The following is a 16,099-nucleotide window of genomic DNA, read 5'->3' as shown; positions in this document are numbered from 1 at the left end:
GGGCGAGGCAGGGAGAGCCAGTCCTGCTGTACTGTAGCCAGTATTAGCCTCCTGCTACAGACCAAGTGTGGTGGGTACCTCGAAGGAAGGAAAATGCTCTTGGGTTGGCTAGGAAAACTTTATTATACTCCACGTATTCAGGGAGCTCATACAAGTACGTGTACACACACACACACACACACACGCACAAACACGCACGCACGCAGGCACGCACAGCTAATACTGCTCAAGGCACTGACCACTGGGCACAGAGTGGCTGGCCCTGGGGTTGAGAAGAGGCCCAAATTCTGCTGATGCCTCCTCACTCTCTAGTCTCTTGTACTGCAGACTGGGGCCCCGACAGGTAGGTGTCCTGGAGGCGGCGCCTTCATACCTCCAGGCCAGTCCCCTTGCTCAGTCCCAGTGCCTGCACCAGGTCCTCTCCGAGCCCGCTCTTCAGTGTCCGTCTCACTGCAGGGACAGAGCAGGGTTGGAAAGGGGTTGATGGGATTAAGGCGGGTAGTGGGAATTTGGGGAGCACTCACAAGACTTGCGGTTGCCCCGGGAACGCTTGCGTTCCCGAGCAGCTAAGGCACGAGGACTGCTCTTCGTCACTGATTGCACCAGCAGGTCCATGATCTCATCTGAAGTGTCACTGGGTAAATTGGAGCCTGGGGGTTCTTCTGGGGGTGCAGTGGAGGACCCCATTGCTGTCGGCATGACTGGGGAGCCACTCTGGGCCATGCCTAAGGGAGACCAGATGGGGAAGTCAGGTCAAGGTGACCCCAAAGCCCATTGCTCCCAGTGGCCCCAGGTCCCACCTCTGCTGCGGCGGCCATGTGTCGTGTCCTCTGGCTTGCTGGTCAGCAGACTCTTCATGCTGGCGTGACTGTCGGCATCACCCCGCCCTGGCCCACTGCCCACAGCCACTGGGACAGATGGGTTGCTGGGGGCTTCCCCAGCCACACCTGAGAACTTCTCTGTCTGCAGAGGACAGAAGGATGAGCTGGGAGCGGGGGAAGGAAGCCACAGGGGGTGGCAGTCCAAACCCGGAAGGGTGCCCACCTCCGTGATCATGCGGCCCCGGGTCTTGTTGCGCTCACGGTACGTGGCACGCTTCTGCTGCTGCTGCAGCACGCGTTCCCGGCAAGTGCGGTACTCCAGTGCAAACTCGCGCAGCGTGTGGCAGAACTGCATGATGCGCACCTCGCGGGCCGCCGGGGCCGTGTACCCCAGGTACAGCAGGAAGGCGTGGAACCTAAGCAGGCCGGGGTAGGGAGGGATGGTGAGTCCTGCGTGGGGTCTGAGCGATGGTGGTGGCGCTCCTGCCTCTCTGGCCCGTGTGCCCACCTGTTGCAGACACGGCGGTGCACCACCCGCAGCATGGCTACACGGCGGCCACACTGGGCCAAGAAGTGGGTGAGGCGGGCACGCAGGGCTGGGGCCAGCTCATGCTTGGCCAAGCTCCGTAGGCTCTCCTCAGCTGCCCGGCTCCGACGCTCCAACTGCCCCAGGTTCTCAGTCAGCTGCTCAAAGTCCACCTGGAAAAGCAGGGGGTATGCATGCTGTCCCCCCACAGAAGGGCACCACCTGAGCTGCCTCTGCCAGGCCAGCCAGCTTGGGCCCTAGGGACCCAGCTAGCCAAGACCTGCCTCCTGCCCTCCAAAAGCTCACAGTCTAATGCAGGAGACAGTGGGGAACAGGGAAGCTTTCTTGGGGGAAGTGGTGGCTAAATGGAGACCCAAAGACAGTAGGTGTGTGTAGCCAGGCCAGCAAAGGAAAGAGTGTTTCTGGCCAAGGACACAGTCCACGCAGACACCTAGCTGGGCACACTCTGGCACAATAGCCCAGACAGGGAGGGAGAGCCAGCCCCAGGAAGCAGCGCTCCCTCATTGCCGTGGCTGGTCTTAGCCAAGCCTCTGGCTGGCGCTAACCTTGGCACAGCGCGTCAGGGCAGGGATTTCTGAGTAGAGGTCCGAGGAATCAGGCTGGGTCTGGAGCACCAAGGAGCAGAGATGGTGCAGCAGTGACTGCCGGCGCACCGTGTCCTTCACCTCTGACACCTTCTCCAGGTAGCTCAGCTCGAAGCCGCTGCTCTGAAAGGACCCCATCTGAGCCTGGGCCTGGCTGGTTCCAGAGCCCTGGCCGCCAGCCCTCGTGCGCTCCTACTCACCTGGGAACCGTTGAGGAAGTTGCCCACAGCCAGGAGAGTGGCCAGGATGCAGCGGAAGGTGGCATTTTGTACCAGCTGTTCCATGCCCACTTTCAGGTCAAATAGTGGTTCTGCGATTTCCTGGAGTGGGAGATGAGGGACTCTGAAACTACCTGGTCCTTGTGCTCACCTGCCCCCGTTCCTGCCCCGCCCCCCCATAATCCAAGTACCCGCTCCATGCTGTCATAGTCCAGCTTGAAGGCCCAGAGTTGTAGGCGGGCGGCCAGGCCCCCAGTGGAGGCAAGGGTCATCAGGAAATTCTCAGCTGGGCCCAGGGGTACGTCAGGATTGGCCAGCTGGGCCTCCTCGATCTTCTGCCGCTCCTCCTCCGTGGGCATCATAGTCAGCAGTTTCTGAGGATGCAGCCACCAACCCACATAGTCCCCTCAGTCCTGGCCTGAGGCTTCAGGAGTTGGTTTGGACTCATCCCTAGGTCATCTGGGGGATCCCCAGGGTCTGGGGAGTGCTCTGTAGAAATACCAAGCCCGTGCCCACTGACCAAAGGAGAGGGCCAGACCTCCCACCTCCCTCCAATACCCCTAGCTGGTATCCCCACCTCAATGCCATCTTTGGTGACAGCAAACTCATCAAAGTTGAGCAGGGCAGCCTTAATGACATGCACAGGTGGCAGGGTGGTTAGGCCAATGTTGATGGCGTTGCTGCGCTTGGGGTCCAGCACTGTGGTCATTGTCCGGCGGCCCTCACCGGCTTTCTTTAAAGTTGGGGAGAAGAGCGGTATGAGATTGGGAAAGGAACTAGCTGGGGAAACAATATAAGACGGCACTCTTAAAGCCCCCTTTGAAATGGCCAGATGGTGTGGTCACCCCACAACCTGAGGTGGGATGTGTAAGGCTTTGGGATGAGCTGAGATTCTAGTTAGGGCTTTGCTGATACCTTGTTGAGAGACCTCAGACAAGACTCGGTGCCTTTCTTTGCTTCGGTTCCCCCATGTGGGAAATGGGTGGCAGTTCAGACCCTTAAGCTCTGACTGCCTCCTGCCTCCACTGGGGTTACCCTGCAGACGAGGGTGGATTTACCTTGGAAGGCAGCACGTCCTTGGCACGGGACTCAAACAGGTGTTCCAGCCGGGCTGTGTCCACTGCTACAGGTTCCAGTGAGGCCCATAGGGTGGGGCAAGGCCCAAAATGGCTCCCAGAGCCTCCATGGCCCCCAACCAGCTTTAGCTCCCGCCAGAAGAGTTTTACTGTCTTCCTCTTGGTGGGGAGGGCTAGACCATCAGGTGCTGAGGGAGGAAGGGGGGCGGCTGGAGGTGGAGGTGGTGGGAGTGAGCCTTTGATGGGTGGGGGAGGTGGGGGCGGAGGAGGCAGGGGACCTCCAGAGAGCACAGGCGGTGGGGGTGGTGGGGGTGGGACCCCTTTCACAGCCTCCACAGCTTCCACATTCAGCATGTCCTCATCTTCGTCCTCCCCCAGGTCTGAGAAGTCCAGGTCTCCGATGCAGAGCTTGGGTACACGGACAGGAAACTCCTGAATGGGCTCAGCCTTGGGGCTTGGTGGGGCCAGTGGCGCCTTGGGCTCTGGCTCAAGGCGCCGTTGGGCCCGGAGCAGACCTCGGGGGGCAGGGCTCTCAGGGGTTCTGGGTGCAGGGCCTGGTTCTGGGGAGCCACATAGTTCCCGGGTATCTAGAAAAGAGAAGCAGCTGTCAGCATCATGCCCTCTGTGGAGCAAAAGAGCAACATGAGTGGATTCTGCCCACCCACCTACTCACCTGGGTGTCCATCGGCCTCATCAGGCATGGCCCCAGCCAATGTCTCTGCCCGGCCCTGGGCCAGTGCAGCCTGCTTCTCTGTTTCTGCTGCTGCCACATTCTCCAGGAACCGGGCTCTGGAGGGAAGCGCTCATCAGTGAGGGTGTCTGACACACCCCAGCCCAGGGTAGTGTACATGCCTTGCTGTGCCCTGGGCACTGCCCCAAACTGCAGGCACACACAGACACACAGGGAGCAGTCCATGCGCTGAGCAGACCCAGGACTTACCCCCCAAGGCCAGCCCCTGTTCAATCCTCCATATCTGGGGAGGGTCAATGCCAACCCAGCATCCCCAGTTCAACATATGGAGAGAAGTTCTGCTTAACATCTAACTTGCAACCTTGCTGCTGTTCATGTTCACTGTCTTGATTCTAGACAAGGACCCTCAAAGCAGGGGAAGGGGACAGCTGTCCCAGTGGGTACACCAGGCTGTCCCATGTCTGGCAGCTTCTGAGAGCTATGACCCATGCCTAGAAAAGGGCCCGGTAAACAACAGGCTTTAGCTTAAAAGTCTCATGCTTTACTGACTGAGCTACCACAACAGGCACTCAGTTTATGTTAAAATAATGAATGTGATCCAGTGTCTTTTTTTCAGCCCCTCCAGCCTCTGTTGGCCCTCAGTCCCTGCCCTTCCCTCAGTCCTAGGTTGCTCCTCTACCCCCACACCATACAGCACCCTGGATACCACCCCCCCCGCCCTATTCCTGGGAGACTGGGCCCCAGGTTGGGAGTCTGTGTCCTCATTTTGGGTTGAAGCTGTTAAGGTGTCACTGTTGAAGCACAGGGACCACTATGACCCCAATGAGCTGCTTCCCTTCCCCTTGGGTAACAGGAGGCATATGTCTGGGAGAGGAAGGGCCTGAGAGTCCCCCAGCTCTGGCTGCATGAGGCACATGGAACCCCCGCTGGGGGGAAGCATTGCTGAAGCCCTGAGCACATGGCGAGCCTGGCAGGCTGGCCTCTGTACTTACTCCAGCCTGGCCTGCTCAGTAGGGGACTGAGGGACAGGTGGGCTCTCTGGGGCCCTGGGTGGGGGGGGATGAGAGGAAGAGATGGTAATTGTGGTGCCTGCTCCACTCCAAAGCCCAGCAGCTTGTACCCACACAGAGCTGGGCAGTAGTACCAGGGGTTCCTTCCCAGCCCCAGTGGGAAGGGGAGGCTTGGAGGAGGCAGGACGTGAGGAAACTGGAAATGGAGGGGAGAGACGGACATGAAGCAGGACAGGGTGCAGTAGGAGACAAAGACGGAGCAGAACAAGAGAGTCAAGAGATAGGGGCAGAGAAACAAAGAAGGGGGGCAAGGGGAGAGATGACAAAGGGGCAAGGACAGGCAGAATGCCAGAAAGAGATGAAGACAAGCAGCAGGAGGAAGAGGTCCAGTCAGAGCAGAACCCCACCCCCCAGCAGTCACTTACCAAACAGGAGCAGTTTGGTGAAGTCTGGAAAGAAAGAGAAAGCACGCGTTTGGGCAGAGGAGTTTGGGCAGAGGAGGCGGAGGGCCTGTGGAGGGGCTCAGAGTGGAGGGACAGCTGGAGAGAGGACTCTAGGGGCAGCCTCTATCTCCCTACTTACTTGTAGATGCTCCTCTCGCTGGAACTGTCGGCTGAGGGCCCCACGGAGATGGCAGGAAAGAGGTTCACCGAGGTACAGAGGCCAGATGCTGGACTCATGGGGTTGGGAGCCAGGCCGGTCGACAGGGCCGGGCCAGCGGAGTAGGTGGAGATTACGGTTGAGGCGGGGTCCGCGGGGCTTGAGGCGGGGCCTGTCGGCGAGGCGGGGCCTGTGCGGCTAGAGGCAGGGCCTGCAGGGCTGGAGGCGGGGCCCGTGCGGCTAGAGGCAGGGCCTGCAGGGCTGGAGGCGGGGCCTGTTAACGGACAAGGCCACTGCAGGCGGATTCACCCCTCCTCCTGTGCAAAGGCAAGTTCTTACCCAGGCTCGGAGGAGCGAAGAGGGCAGCCCCCGCCTTCTAGAGACCGGCGGCTCCTCTTGCCCTCCTCCGAAGAGGGCTTTCTGCGTTCCCGCCGCCCACCTGCAGCGGCTTCCTCAATGTCTCCATCCTCCAACCGCAGGGCATTCTAGTGGAGGTGTACCCAGATCTAAGCCGCTGAGACTCGCACAGGTAGGGTGGGGTGTTGGGGAACTGCGCCTCTTCCCTCCCTTCCAGTCCCGCCCAGATGGCCCAGCCTACCTCATAGAGCACAAGCTGTGTGCGCAGATCGAAATCAGTGCCCGAGGTGCCCAAGTGGCGCTGGACCAGAGCCTCCATGCCCTGCTGCTCCAGCGCATCTGTCACATCATAGAAGGAGTCCTGGTCCGGAAGTGCTGCCAGTGTCTAGAGGGTGGGGATGGGAGGGCGCGGCTAAGGCTGACTGGAGTTAGGAGCCTTAGGGGCCCAGAATTGGCAGCTGGTTCTCCCCCCTTCTCAGGGCACCCCCACCTTGTTGATGAGGGTGACTGTGTACACCAACAACTCAGGGTCAGCGCCATTCTTCTCCTCTAGGATGGACACCAGATTGGCCCAAGGAAGAGAGCCTGACACACAGAAAGGCGAGCGATCATGCAGGGACAGGTAGGAGAGAGGGCTCTGAATGGTGGGGGAGGAAGGGACAGTCTCTCACCTGTGGAGCTGGCCACCAAGTTGACTGCGCGGATAAACAGCGGTGCGTTGTGCTCAGAGTATTCCACAAACACCAGCAGCAGCTTTAGGGCCGTTTTCACCACCAGGCGGGACTGGGGGAGGGGCCACCACATGTGAGTGGGGCTTGGGCCAGCCTTGTGCTAGCTGCTGCTGGGGAGGGGTAAGGGCTCCTGGGGCTGGACCCAGAGAGGAGAGTCTAGGCAGAAAGGCCCTGGCCCCAGGCCCAGGTGTCGGAGGGCCTCCTGGGCTTCGAGGAGCCTGTCTCACTCATGCCAGCCCACTGTGAAGAGCCGCCGGAGGTCAGCGCGAGGCAGTGGGGAAGGGCGCACGGCTGTGCGGAGAGCCACTTACCACACTGGCGCACAGCGTGTACAGCCACTGCAGAGTCTCACTGTGGGCCACCACCCCCAGCATCCCATCCACAAACAGCATCAGCTGGCCTAGTGCTGGGGACACAGGGACAAGAAGAGGTCAGAAAGGGGTCGCTGCAGGCAGGGGTCATGGGGGAGGGATGGGGCTAACCTCGGAGGATGTAGCTCTGGTAGTTGTGGTCAGCAGCAGCACCCACACGGATCAGGCAACTCAGCCCCTCGGAGTGCACAAATTCGGGCACCAGGTCCTTGTCCTCCTGGGGACACCACGGGGGACTGTAAGCAGGGCTCAGGCTGGACGCCCACCCCCAGCCCACTTCTGGGCCTCACCTGGAAGATCTGCTTTAGTGAGAAGAGAGAGCGGCGCAGCTCAGGGCCACTGGAGCCATACAACTTTTCTGGAAGGGGTAGGTGGGCACGGAGAGCTCAAGGGGGCACAGACACCCTCCTCTACTGGGACACAATCCCCCACCAAAGAATATTCTAGCACTCTTGAACCCCCAACCTCCTCCTCCACTCCCTGACTCTGGGCAACCCCCATCGCGGTTTAGCTGCAGCATCAGCCCTGGCCCTGGGAAGAGAGGTCAGGATAGGAATGGGGAGGGCCACGCATCCTGTCTCCCATGTGCCTTGTTCACTGTCCAGCACAGGCCTGAAAGAAACTGAGCCAGCACGGGTGGGGAGGGGGATTCCTGGACTCCAATGCCCTCATACACTTACCCAAGATGGCATTGACCCTCACAGAGAGTTGAGTACGCAGGATGAGTGTAGGCTTCCGCCCTTTGCTGGAATCAAGCAGCCTAGTCAGCAGTTTCCAGGTCATTCCTCAGAGTCCCTGCCCCACACCAGGGCAGCTAAAGACCACCCCACATGCCAACACTGGCCCAACTCCTTCCTCCCCAACAAGAGGGTTTGTGCAAACATAGGTATCTCAGGGTATGTGCAAGAGCCCCCCATCCACCCCACACACACATCCCGGGCATCAGGTAACACTGGCCAGGCCTTGGGATTCCCCTGGCACAGTCCCCTGGGGTGGCAGGAGGTAACCCACAGCCTAGGCTCGAGATCAGGTGTCTTGCCTGCTGACACCTGAGCCAGCCCCTGGTGGAAGCAAGGGTGGGGGCCAGCCTTGCCTTCCTGGTCCCATCAGCTCTGACCTGATCTCTTCATAGAAGCCCTCCAGCATCTCCCGCTGCTCTTCCAGAGACAGCTCAGGGTCCAGGTAGTATCCAGAGGGAGACACTTGCAGGGCACAGTCCTCCAGCTGGGGGAAAGAGATGGCAGGGGTATGTACGGAGACCCCACGCCCTCCCACCTCCCACTCAGAGAGCTGGCAGAGTGGCATACCACGGGGAGTGCGCTGCAGCGACGCATTCCGTCGGCAGCCATCTCTCCCAGGCCTACTACATGCAGTGCCCACGCACCCCAGGGGCCAGGCTTTCTTGCCCTTTGTACGTGCTATGTCTTCCAGCTAACACCTACCCATTCTGTAGGTTTCAGATCAGGTAATGGTTTTTTGGAATGCTCTCCTGGACTCCTCTAGCCAATGCTACGCGACCCATTCCACCCCATGTGTGTAGCTCCCATTTGTGAGGCCTTCCACACAGCGTGATAATGTCCCATACACTACTCTTCTTCCCCACTAACCATGAGTTCTCTGGGTTCAGGCACCGTGTCTGTCTTGCCCCATGCTGTATCTGCAGAGCCTAGCACAGCTTTTGGCTCACAGTAAGTGCTTACTAAACACTGTTGAGCTAATGAACATGAATAAGGAAGGGGAATAAAGATGGGCAGGAGCTCCTGCTTTCGAGGAAGTTCACAGCCCTGGGGGTGATAAGCTGCATCCACAAAGCAGTCAAGCCCAGGGAGAACATGTTAACAAATGCTGGTGCAAACCCAGCTGGGAGGGGTGTGTGTGTGTGTGTTGTCTCCCTGAATTGAGACCGTGAGGAGCTTTGGGTAATCCATAGGCTGTCAGTCCCTCTAGGCCTAAGGGTCTTTGCCCTGCCCCAAGTGAGCTGGGCCTCAGAGGCCTCCAGGTTGAAAACCAGGTTTTAGGGTCTGACTCCATCAGTCTGCACTGGGTCCCTGAAACCTGCATTATACAAGGCACACGTTCTATCCACTTGTCTGCTTCCCATGTATCCCCACCACGCCTCCAGCCTGGCTCCCGTCCACCATCATCAGGCGTCACACTGGCCTCTTAAGAAGTACCTGTAGAGAGGCCCTAGTGGAGTGACTCCAGAGTCTGAGGGCGGCACTGTGCCTATTCGAGACACCTCCCCCGTAGCACAGAGCCAGTATGCAGGGCTCAACAAAGTCCCCTTGAATTGAGTGGGCCTGCTCCTTGACGTACCATGGCCCAGGGAGAGCCCACCTCTGGAGAAGCAGGGTGTTTTCTGGCTTTCCTCTTACTGGGGAAGTCAATCCCATCATTCGTCCTGCTGTTCTGCCAGCCCTGCCCTGCCCTGGGCCCAGTCCAAGGGCTTCCAGCTGCATTTGGTCCCCTGGGGGGGAAGGGAGTCCAGCTCCTGCCCCTACCCCTGTTTCTGCTTTGCACCCCTGCTCATGCCTGAGAGCCTGACCCACCTCCTTCCTGGCAGTTCAGCCTTGAGGCCCTTGGGTGACACCCCCTCTCCTCCTGCCCCCCTCCCCCACCCTGTCTCGCCTGGGACATGGGACACAGGACAAACACTCCAGCCTGTTCTCTGTCCCACTTCCTGCCTGGCTGCCTGCCCTCCCTTGGGCGCCTTGGGCGGGCCTGGCCTCTCTCCCCTCCCTGGGAGCAGAGTCATCTTCTCCAGGGCCTAACAGGAACAGGCCTGAGATGCGGAGGCAAGGCCTCAGAGCTGGGGTACTCCGTCTTGGGCCAGCTCAGCTGAGGGCAGCCCCACATTCCTCCTGATCCCTCTTCCCACATGATGACTCAGCAGCCTGCCTACCCCACCCGCATCCAGGCACAGCTGCATCTCCTTCCACCTTGGACTAGAGGATTCTGGGACCCTAGAGAAACATCTACACACACCCTGCCCTAGCCCCAGAGCAACACATTCCTTCAGGGATCCCCCAGATCACACATACATAGACTAGCTCACTCATTCAAACATTCATGCATCAGGCTGATTTTAGGTGCTGAAGACATAGTGGGGAAGAAGATACTGCTTCTGCTTTTCCTGCCTTCCAGCCCGGCTGGGGAGGCAGGCAGGCTCGCCTCAGAAAAAGGCCACAAATACATGTAGAAGTACAAGGGTCATGAGTGCTAAGCAAGGAGAGGGGTGGAGTGCTGTAAAGCTGAACACTGGAGGGGTGATCAGATTAAACCTGGTATGTACTTCCACACCAGGTTCATGGTCTGCGGTATACATATATGCTCTGCTGGAGCACAGGTCCAAGAAGCACATCCCCAGAAAGCTCGGCTCCAGCAGGCTCTCTTCCCCTCCTGCAAGCACGCTTGTGTGCTCTAATCCCAAGTGAGCAGAGAATGGCCCTCTCCTTCCAGAAGGCCTGCATGTATTTGGGGTAAGGTCCTGCAGGCCAAGTGCTCCATCATCCAGCCTTCTCAGGTGAGCAGGTTTAACCTCTTTCCCTCCATGGTGGCAGCAGTGGCCTCCCTAGAGGAGTCCTGAGGTAACAGTCAGCCCAAAGCCTCCAGGATGGTACCCCCCAACCCAGCTGCCTGTCCTGGGTGGAGATGGGGGAGGGTGGGCTAAGGTAGCAAAGAACAGAGACTTCCTACCAGCTGGGTGGTGTTTGTCCCTCACACCCCTGGCCCCTTGCTCGGGTCACCCTTCTGAGAGCCAAACCTCTGGGGCTTGTTTCTCACACCCTGGGGCTGGGCCAGGCCAGAATAAGCCTGCTGACAGTGCTGAGGGTCAGCACAGGGCCCGTGTAGGCCCACATCCTTGACTCCCTCCTGGTTCTTGTCTTGCACGCTTCTCTGTGTCTGTTTTGGAGTACAGTCCTCTCCATTCTTCCCAGGCTCAGCCCCTCCCTTCAGCATCCAGCCCACTTTTCTCTTGGTTCTCTGGGCTCAGGCTCTTCTGACAGCCTAAACCAACTCATTACATATGGCTTTAAATGCAGGGCCAAACTTAGGGGACCATGGTGTCTACTCCCCAATATTTTTCATAACTGCAAATCAGGAGAGAATGAACACACCAGGGGCAGGGAAAGAAGGAGAAGAGGGCAGAATTATATGCTGAAGGACTCCCGTTTTAGGAAATAATTTTGCTAACTGCTTTTTTTTTCTTTTGCTGTCCTCTAAACCCTATACCCTTGAGACACCTGGCTGGCTCATTTGGAGAGCATGCAACTCTTGATCTTGGAGTCATGAGTTCAAGCTCCACGTTGGGTGTAGAGGTTACTTAAACAAACAAACAAATATATAAACTTTAAACATGACACCCTCCTTCTACTGCTATCTTGGGTTTCCAACTAGACCATGACTTCCTGGATGAGACACCATGGATGGACCTTGAGGAGCGAAACCCATTAATAGTTATGCCTCCCCTGTGTCACATACCAGGTTGCCTAGTTGTCTGATTCTCCTGCTATTCCCTTTTTTTTTTTTAAGTTTTATTTACGTAAGCAATCTCTGCGCCCAAATTGGGGCTCAAACCCACAACCCTGAGATCAAGAGTCAAATGCTCTACCAACTGAGCCAGCCAGGTGCCCCTCTCCCGACAATCCTTTTACAGGTGAGGAAACCAAGGCTCAGAAACTCAGTGAATATGCCCCAGGCTGCACAACCAGGAATGGAACCAGGGCTAACTGACCTACATCTTGGGTGGATGGACTTTGGAAGTGCTCCAGGGAACCCTGGAGGGGAGGTGGGGCGGGGGGGGAGGGCTGGAGCATGAAGTGTTGCCAAGGGCTGAAGACCACCCCTCAGCTTTCTGGACTCAGCAAATACCCTGAACTGGTCCTCCAAGTTGTAGCAAGGGAACACAAATGAACACATACGCATCATACACGCCAAGGTAACAATGCCTACATCTGTAAGGATCTAGGTCCTGGGGTCCCTCACCAGGCTGCATCCCAGCCTGACCCCAGAATGACCAGTAAATTGGACATGGATGGTGGCCCCAGAGAAAGCTGGGAGAAGGCCATAACTCATGTCCACATCCCAAACTTCTAGTCTCCCCAAAAGACCTCCATATCAGGGAAATAAAGGGCTCAGTTCATCACCAGAGCACCCCATCTTACCCTTAAACCTCCTCTGGGATCCCTCCAGTTGGTCCCTGTCCCAGCAGATCAGGTTCACACTTTAGCCCCCTTGCCACAACTGCTCCTGAGAGGTAAACTGAGGCTGGAGTAGGGAGGGTGCAAGGTCAAGAAACATCCCAGGACAGTGCCATCCCTGTCCTCCTCTAATCTTTAGCCACAGCTGGGGAAACAGTTACTGGTGACAGACGGATTTCTAGGGCTATCCCTGCTGCTAGAAGTAGGGGGCTCCTTGGGCCTTTGCATCAAGGTCAGAGCAGGACTCAGGTCTCTGTGCCCAGAGCCCAGGGAGAAGTCAATGCTATCTCACACGTGGCAGGCCCTTTACGTGTCAGACAGGGGCTCCTGAGGCACTGCCCAGAAGACCAAAATGTAGCAGAGCTCTGGGTAAAGAGATGAAATGCAGGGCCAGAGGGTCAGGTTCTCCCCTGGACAGGGGCAGGTCCCTGGGCTGGGAGAGGCTTGTGCACAGAGGGAAGACAGATATTCCTAATATTCCCCTGGGGACACCAGGCATGGCCCAAGGAACAGCCAGGACCCTCCCCAGCCCCCTCACCCCTCCCACTCCCACCCAAGGCCAGGAGATGAGTCAGAGGCTGTGGCAAGGAGCTTCCTCCTAGACTAGGAGGAAATGAGCAAGGCCTTCTCAGATCTGAAAGCTCTAAACAGTTTAAAAAGGAAGCCCCCAGGGGAACTCTAGTCGCTAGGCCCAGCCCAATGGGGTATGTAGGGTGGAGCTCCAGAGTGAAAGTAGGCTGGACCTTCCTAAATTCCCAGGGAGGGAGCAGGGTCTGCAGGGATGATGAAGGTCAGTGCCCAGAGTGGGAGGGCAGATGTCATCACTTGTCTGTGTCCTGTTCCTCTACTGGACAGATGTACAGAGGATAATATATTGATCCCCTCCTTCTTATTTCTGCTCTAGGCCTGGGATGGGAATGCCTGGGTTTCTGGGCCACCTCTCCCCTCTATAGGGCTATGTGGGCAGGCTTGAGTCATGTCTGTGCCCCTGGGGCAAACACTTATAGGAGGAGGGGAGGGACGAGCTGTTGATAGTTCCTGCAAGGAGGAGCCCTGCTCCCCCTCTCTCAGCCCTCTGATGTCCCTGCTCCTATCCTATTCTCAGCCCTTCTTCCTCCAGCCTTCTATTCTGGGGCTGTGGTCACAGTTTATATTTGGGATGAGCACATCACAGTGTATCTGACCATTCCTAGCACAGCTGCCAGCCCCAGGGAATCCTGGCTACAGGCACAGTGGTAACTCAGTGTGCCCACCAGCATATCCTGCCTGTGGGGGATATGGTAGTCCTGAGGTACACCAAGTGGGAGATCCTAAAGGTGGGGAGACCAAGAATGTCTGAGCTGGGGCGTACTTAACACTTAACACATTCTCCATCTGAGCTCTGTAGTCTTTAGCTAAGGAGTACAGAGCACCTGGTGCAGCAGGGAGATGGGTCCCTAAATGAGGGGAAGAAGAGGGGTTGTTCTTTTCTGTTGCTGACCTCCCAAATCTGCCCCTAATTGGGAAGAGGGCTGTTAGGGCTAAGTCCTGTCCTAGAGTGGGGGGTGGGAGGAATACTATGTTCTCTGTAATGGACCAGGCTTATTTCAGCACCAGGAGTTCCAGGAGCCTGAAGGCAGGAACCTAGACTCGGTTCAACACCCCTCTCCAGCGCCCAACCTGAATTGAAGGTGGCCTCGGGAGGGACGTGCTCTTTCCAGGCCCACCTCAGACTGCCCCTTTGAACAGGGCAGGACAAAAGGGGTTGCATCAAAACACTAAAGTGGGCAGTGTACTACAACCTTCAAGCAGTGGCCTTGAAGCCGGGGCTCTGCCCGGACACGCGCCACTCCCCCCGCCAATAATCTCACTAACTCTCCCGCCCGCGCTCAGAGGCGGGGCTGGCCTGCAGAGCGAGGAATGCAGGCTGGGGGCCCGGCGCCCGGGGCACATTCCAGGGGAGACCCCGGGCCTAGGGGGCAAGTTTGCGTAACTCGCCCCCCAGCTAAGGCTGGGAGCAGGGGAGGGCACCCCCGCCAACTCTCTCTTTTTCCTCACCACTCGGTGTGTACTGGCTGGCGGGGAACCCTGGGGGGTGGTAGTGCGCCTCCCAGAGTCCTGGTCCGGAAACCCAGCGCGCCGGAAGGCGCTGCCTGCGGGGGGCTGAGCGCAGGGAGCCGGAGGGGAGGTAGAGCCAACCATCTGGAAAAGGGCCTCTCCCAGCACTGTGCACGAGTCGGCTCCGGGACGCAGGCAAACTAGGGCAGGCTGGCGGTTTAAAATTAGCCCGGCCCGCCCCCTCCCTTCTAGCAGTGGGCCGGCTGCGGCGGGAGTACGGGATGGTGGGGGCGGTGACTCAAAGGGCTTTTCCACCAGTGCAGCCACCAGCTCTCGGCGTGTCCCGGGCCGGACCGCTTCCCGGAGACTCACCTCACCCCGAGAAGTCTCTCTTCTACTGGCACTCCCGAGCGGGGCCCGCACCTACCGAGGCAACACTCCATCCGGCAGGACCTAATCCAGCCTCCAGAAACCTCTCGAGGCCTTGGCCGCCCCAGTGGCCCGCCCCGGGTCCGCCCCTCGTTTTGGTCCCGCCCCACCTCACCTGAAGCAGGTGGAAGCTGGGTGCTTCCCCAGCTCCAACTTTTATAGTCCGCTACCACCCAAACATCTACCGTCACCTTATCCAGATCGGTTACCCAGGCAGACAGGCAGCGAGTGGACCCCGAACATCTCCCCAGGTGGGCCTCACTTCGAGGGGGCAGCCGGAGTGGCGCAGACCACAAATTCCCATCTCCCTTCTTCAGCTTCCCTCAACTTGAGAGGCGTCCCGCGAAAGCGAGGCAGCGTGGACCTTAAGTCCCCAGTCCAAGACTTTCCCGCAGAAGCGCACCCGCTCCAGCCTCTCCCCGAGGGATACCTCCCAAAGGCTTTCATGGCGCCATGAACCTTTGATCGCCCCCAATCTTTCTCCGGACCCCCTCACCTTCAGCGGCGCCGCCAGCAGGCGGTGCAGCGCGGGTATCTGCGCACCCAGGGGCAGTGACCCGTCTAGGCTGCAGGTGGGGGCCCGGCGCGGCTCCGGGAAGTTGGCACATGCGAAGGGGTCGGTATCCTCCAAGTACTGCACCCGCACGGTCACCACTGATACCGGGTCCCCGTCTCCGCGGTCTTCCTCGCCCGCCATCGTCTGTCACTGGCTCGCGCCGCGCGCCTCCGCGAGGGTCCCGGCCCCTGCGCGGCGTCTACTCAACTAGCTCGGCTGTCTGGGCCGGGTCTGACCGGACGCTGCTGAAGAGGGGGCGGGGCCAGGAGGAGGCGGGGCCGAGGAAGGGGGTGGAGCCAAGAGTAGTCCCTGAAAGCGCCGGGAGGGGCAACCACTGCTGGGGGCGGGGCTTGCCACCAGCCACTCAGAGGGCGCGATCGTGATCCCGTTAGTTCACTGGCTCTGCCGGCGGGAAACCGGAGCTCACCCCCCCAGACCCCCACCCCCCGCCTTCAAGAGCGTGCCCAGAGCGGGGAGGTTTTCATTGGGGTTGGTGGCGGTGAGGCTGCGTTCTTGTTGAGGGGTTATTCGGGCAGGTGGGGCGGGAATTTCTTCAGATAGTGGCCGGCCGGGTCTCCCAGAGTTTAGGGACGAGATGGTCCTGATTCCTTCAGTTTGAGGGATGAAGTGGATGGGATTCCATCGTTTGGGGAAAGCAGGGAGATGGATCCCTTTCAATTTGGAGCAAGAAGTGAAAATAGATTCCACTCAGTTTGAAGGAAGAAGTGGAATCATTTCCCTTTAGTTGGGGTAAGAAGAGGGACGGGTGCCCCTCAGTTCTGGGAAAATGATGTGATGACTCAATTTGAGTGAGGAGGTAGAACATGTTTTTCTCAGTTTGGGGTAAGATGTGGGTTGGGTGCCCCTCAG

At 58.6% G+C, this 16,099-nt stretch overlaps 1 protein-coding gene across 3 annotated transcripts; it reads right to left on the bottom strand.

Moving 5' to 3' along the window:
* Positions 1-104: 104 nt before the first annotated feature.
* FHOD1 (formin homology 2 domain containing 1) lies at positions 105-15,445 on the bottom strand. Of its 3 annotated transcripts, XM_035024993.1 has the most exons (24): positions 15,170-15,445; positions 8,124-8,230; positions 7,687-7,751; positions 7,297-7,364; positions 7,118-7,223; positions 6,947-7,041; positions 6,576-6,687; positions 6,395-6,489; positions 6,146-6,289; positions 5,887-6,032; positions 5,530-5,808; positions 5,373-5,396; positions 4,930-4,983; positions 3,920-4,035; positions 3,229-3,833; positions 2,748-2,903; positions 2,362-2,544; positions 2,153-2,272; positions 1,914-2,075; positions 1,330-1,520; positions 1,045-1,237; positions 801-963; positions 525-725; positions 105-450 (listed from the first exon to the last, which is right to left on the bottom strand). In XM_035024993.1, the coding sequence occupies exons 1-24, from the start codon at positions 15,368-15,370 to the stop codon at positions 368-370; spliced, it is 3,669 nt and encodes a 1,222-aa protein (XP_034880884.1). In that variant the 5' UTR covers positions 15,371-15,445; the 3' UTR covers positions 105-367. The 3 variants fall into 3 exon arrangements, with proteins under 3 accessions (XP_034880884.1, XP_034880885.1, XP_034880886.1); XM_035024995.1 differs by lacking the exon at positions 1,914-2,075 and having other exon boundaries at positions 239-450; XM_035024994.1 differs by lacking the exons at positions 4,930-4,983; positions 5,373-5,396 and having other exon boundaries at positions 169-450.
* Positions 15,446-16,099: the final 654 nt, after the last annotated feature.

Source organism: Mirounga leonina, unplaced genomic scaffold (genome assembly GCF_011800145.1).
Source record: "Mirounga leonina isolate KUSES-001 unplaced genomic scaffold, KU_Mleo_1.0 Mir_180, whole genome shotgun sequence".
Classification (NCBI taxonomy): domain Eukaryota; kingdom Metazoa; phylum Chordata; class Mammalia; order Carnivora; family Phocidae; genus Mirounga; species Mirounga leonina.
The sequence above is the reverse complement of the archived record's forward strand: the minus strand, read 5'-3'. Positions and strand labels throughout refer to the sequence as shown.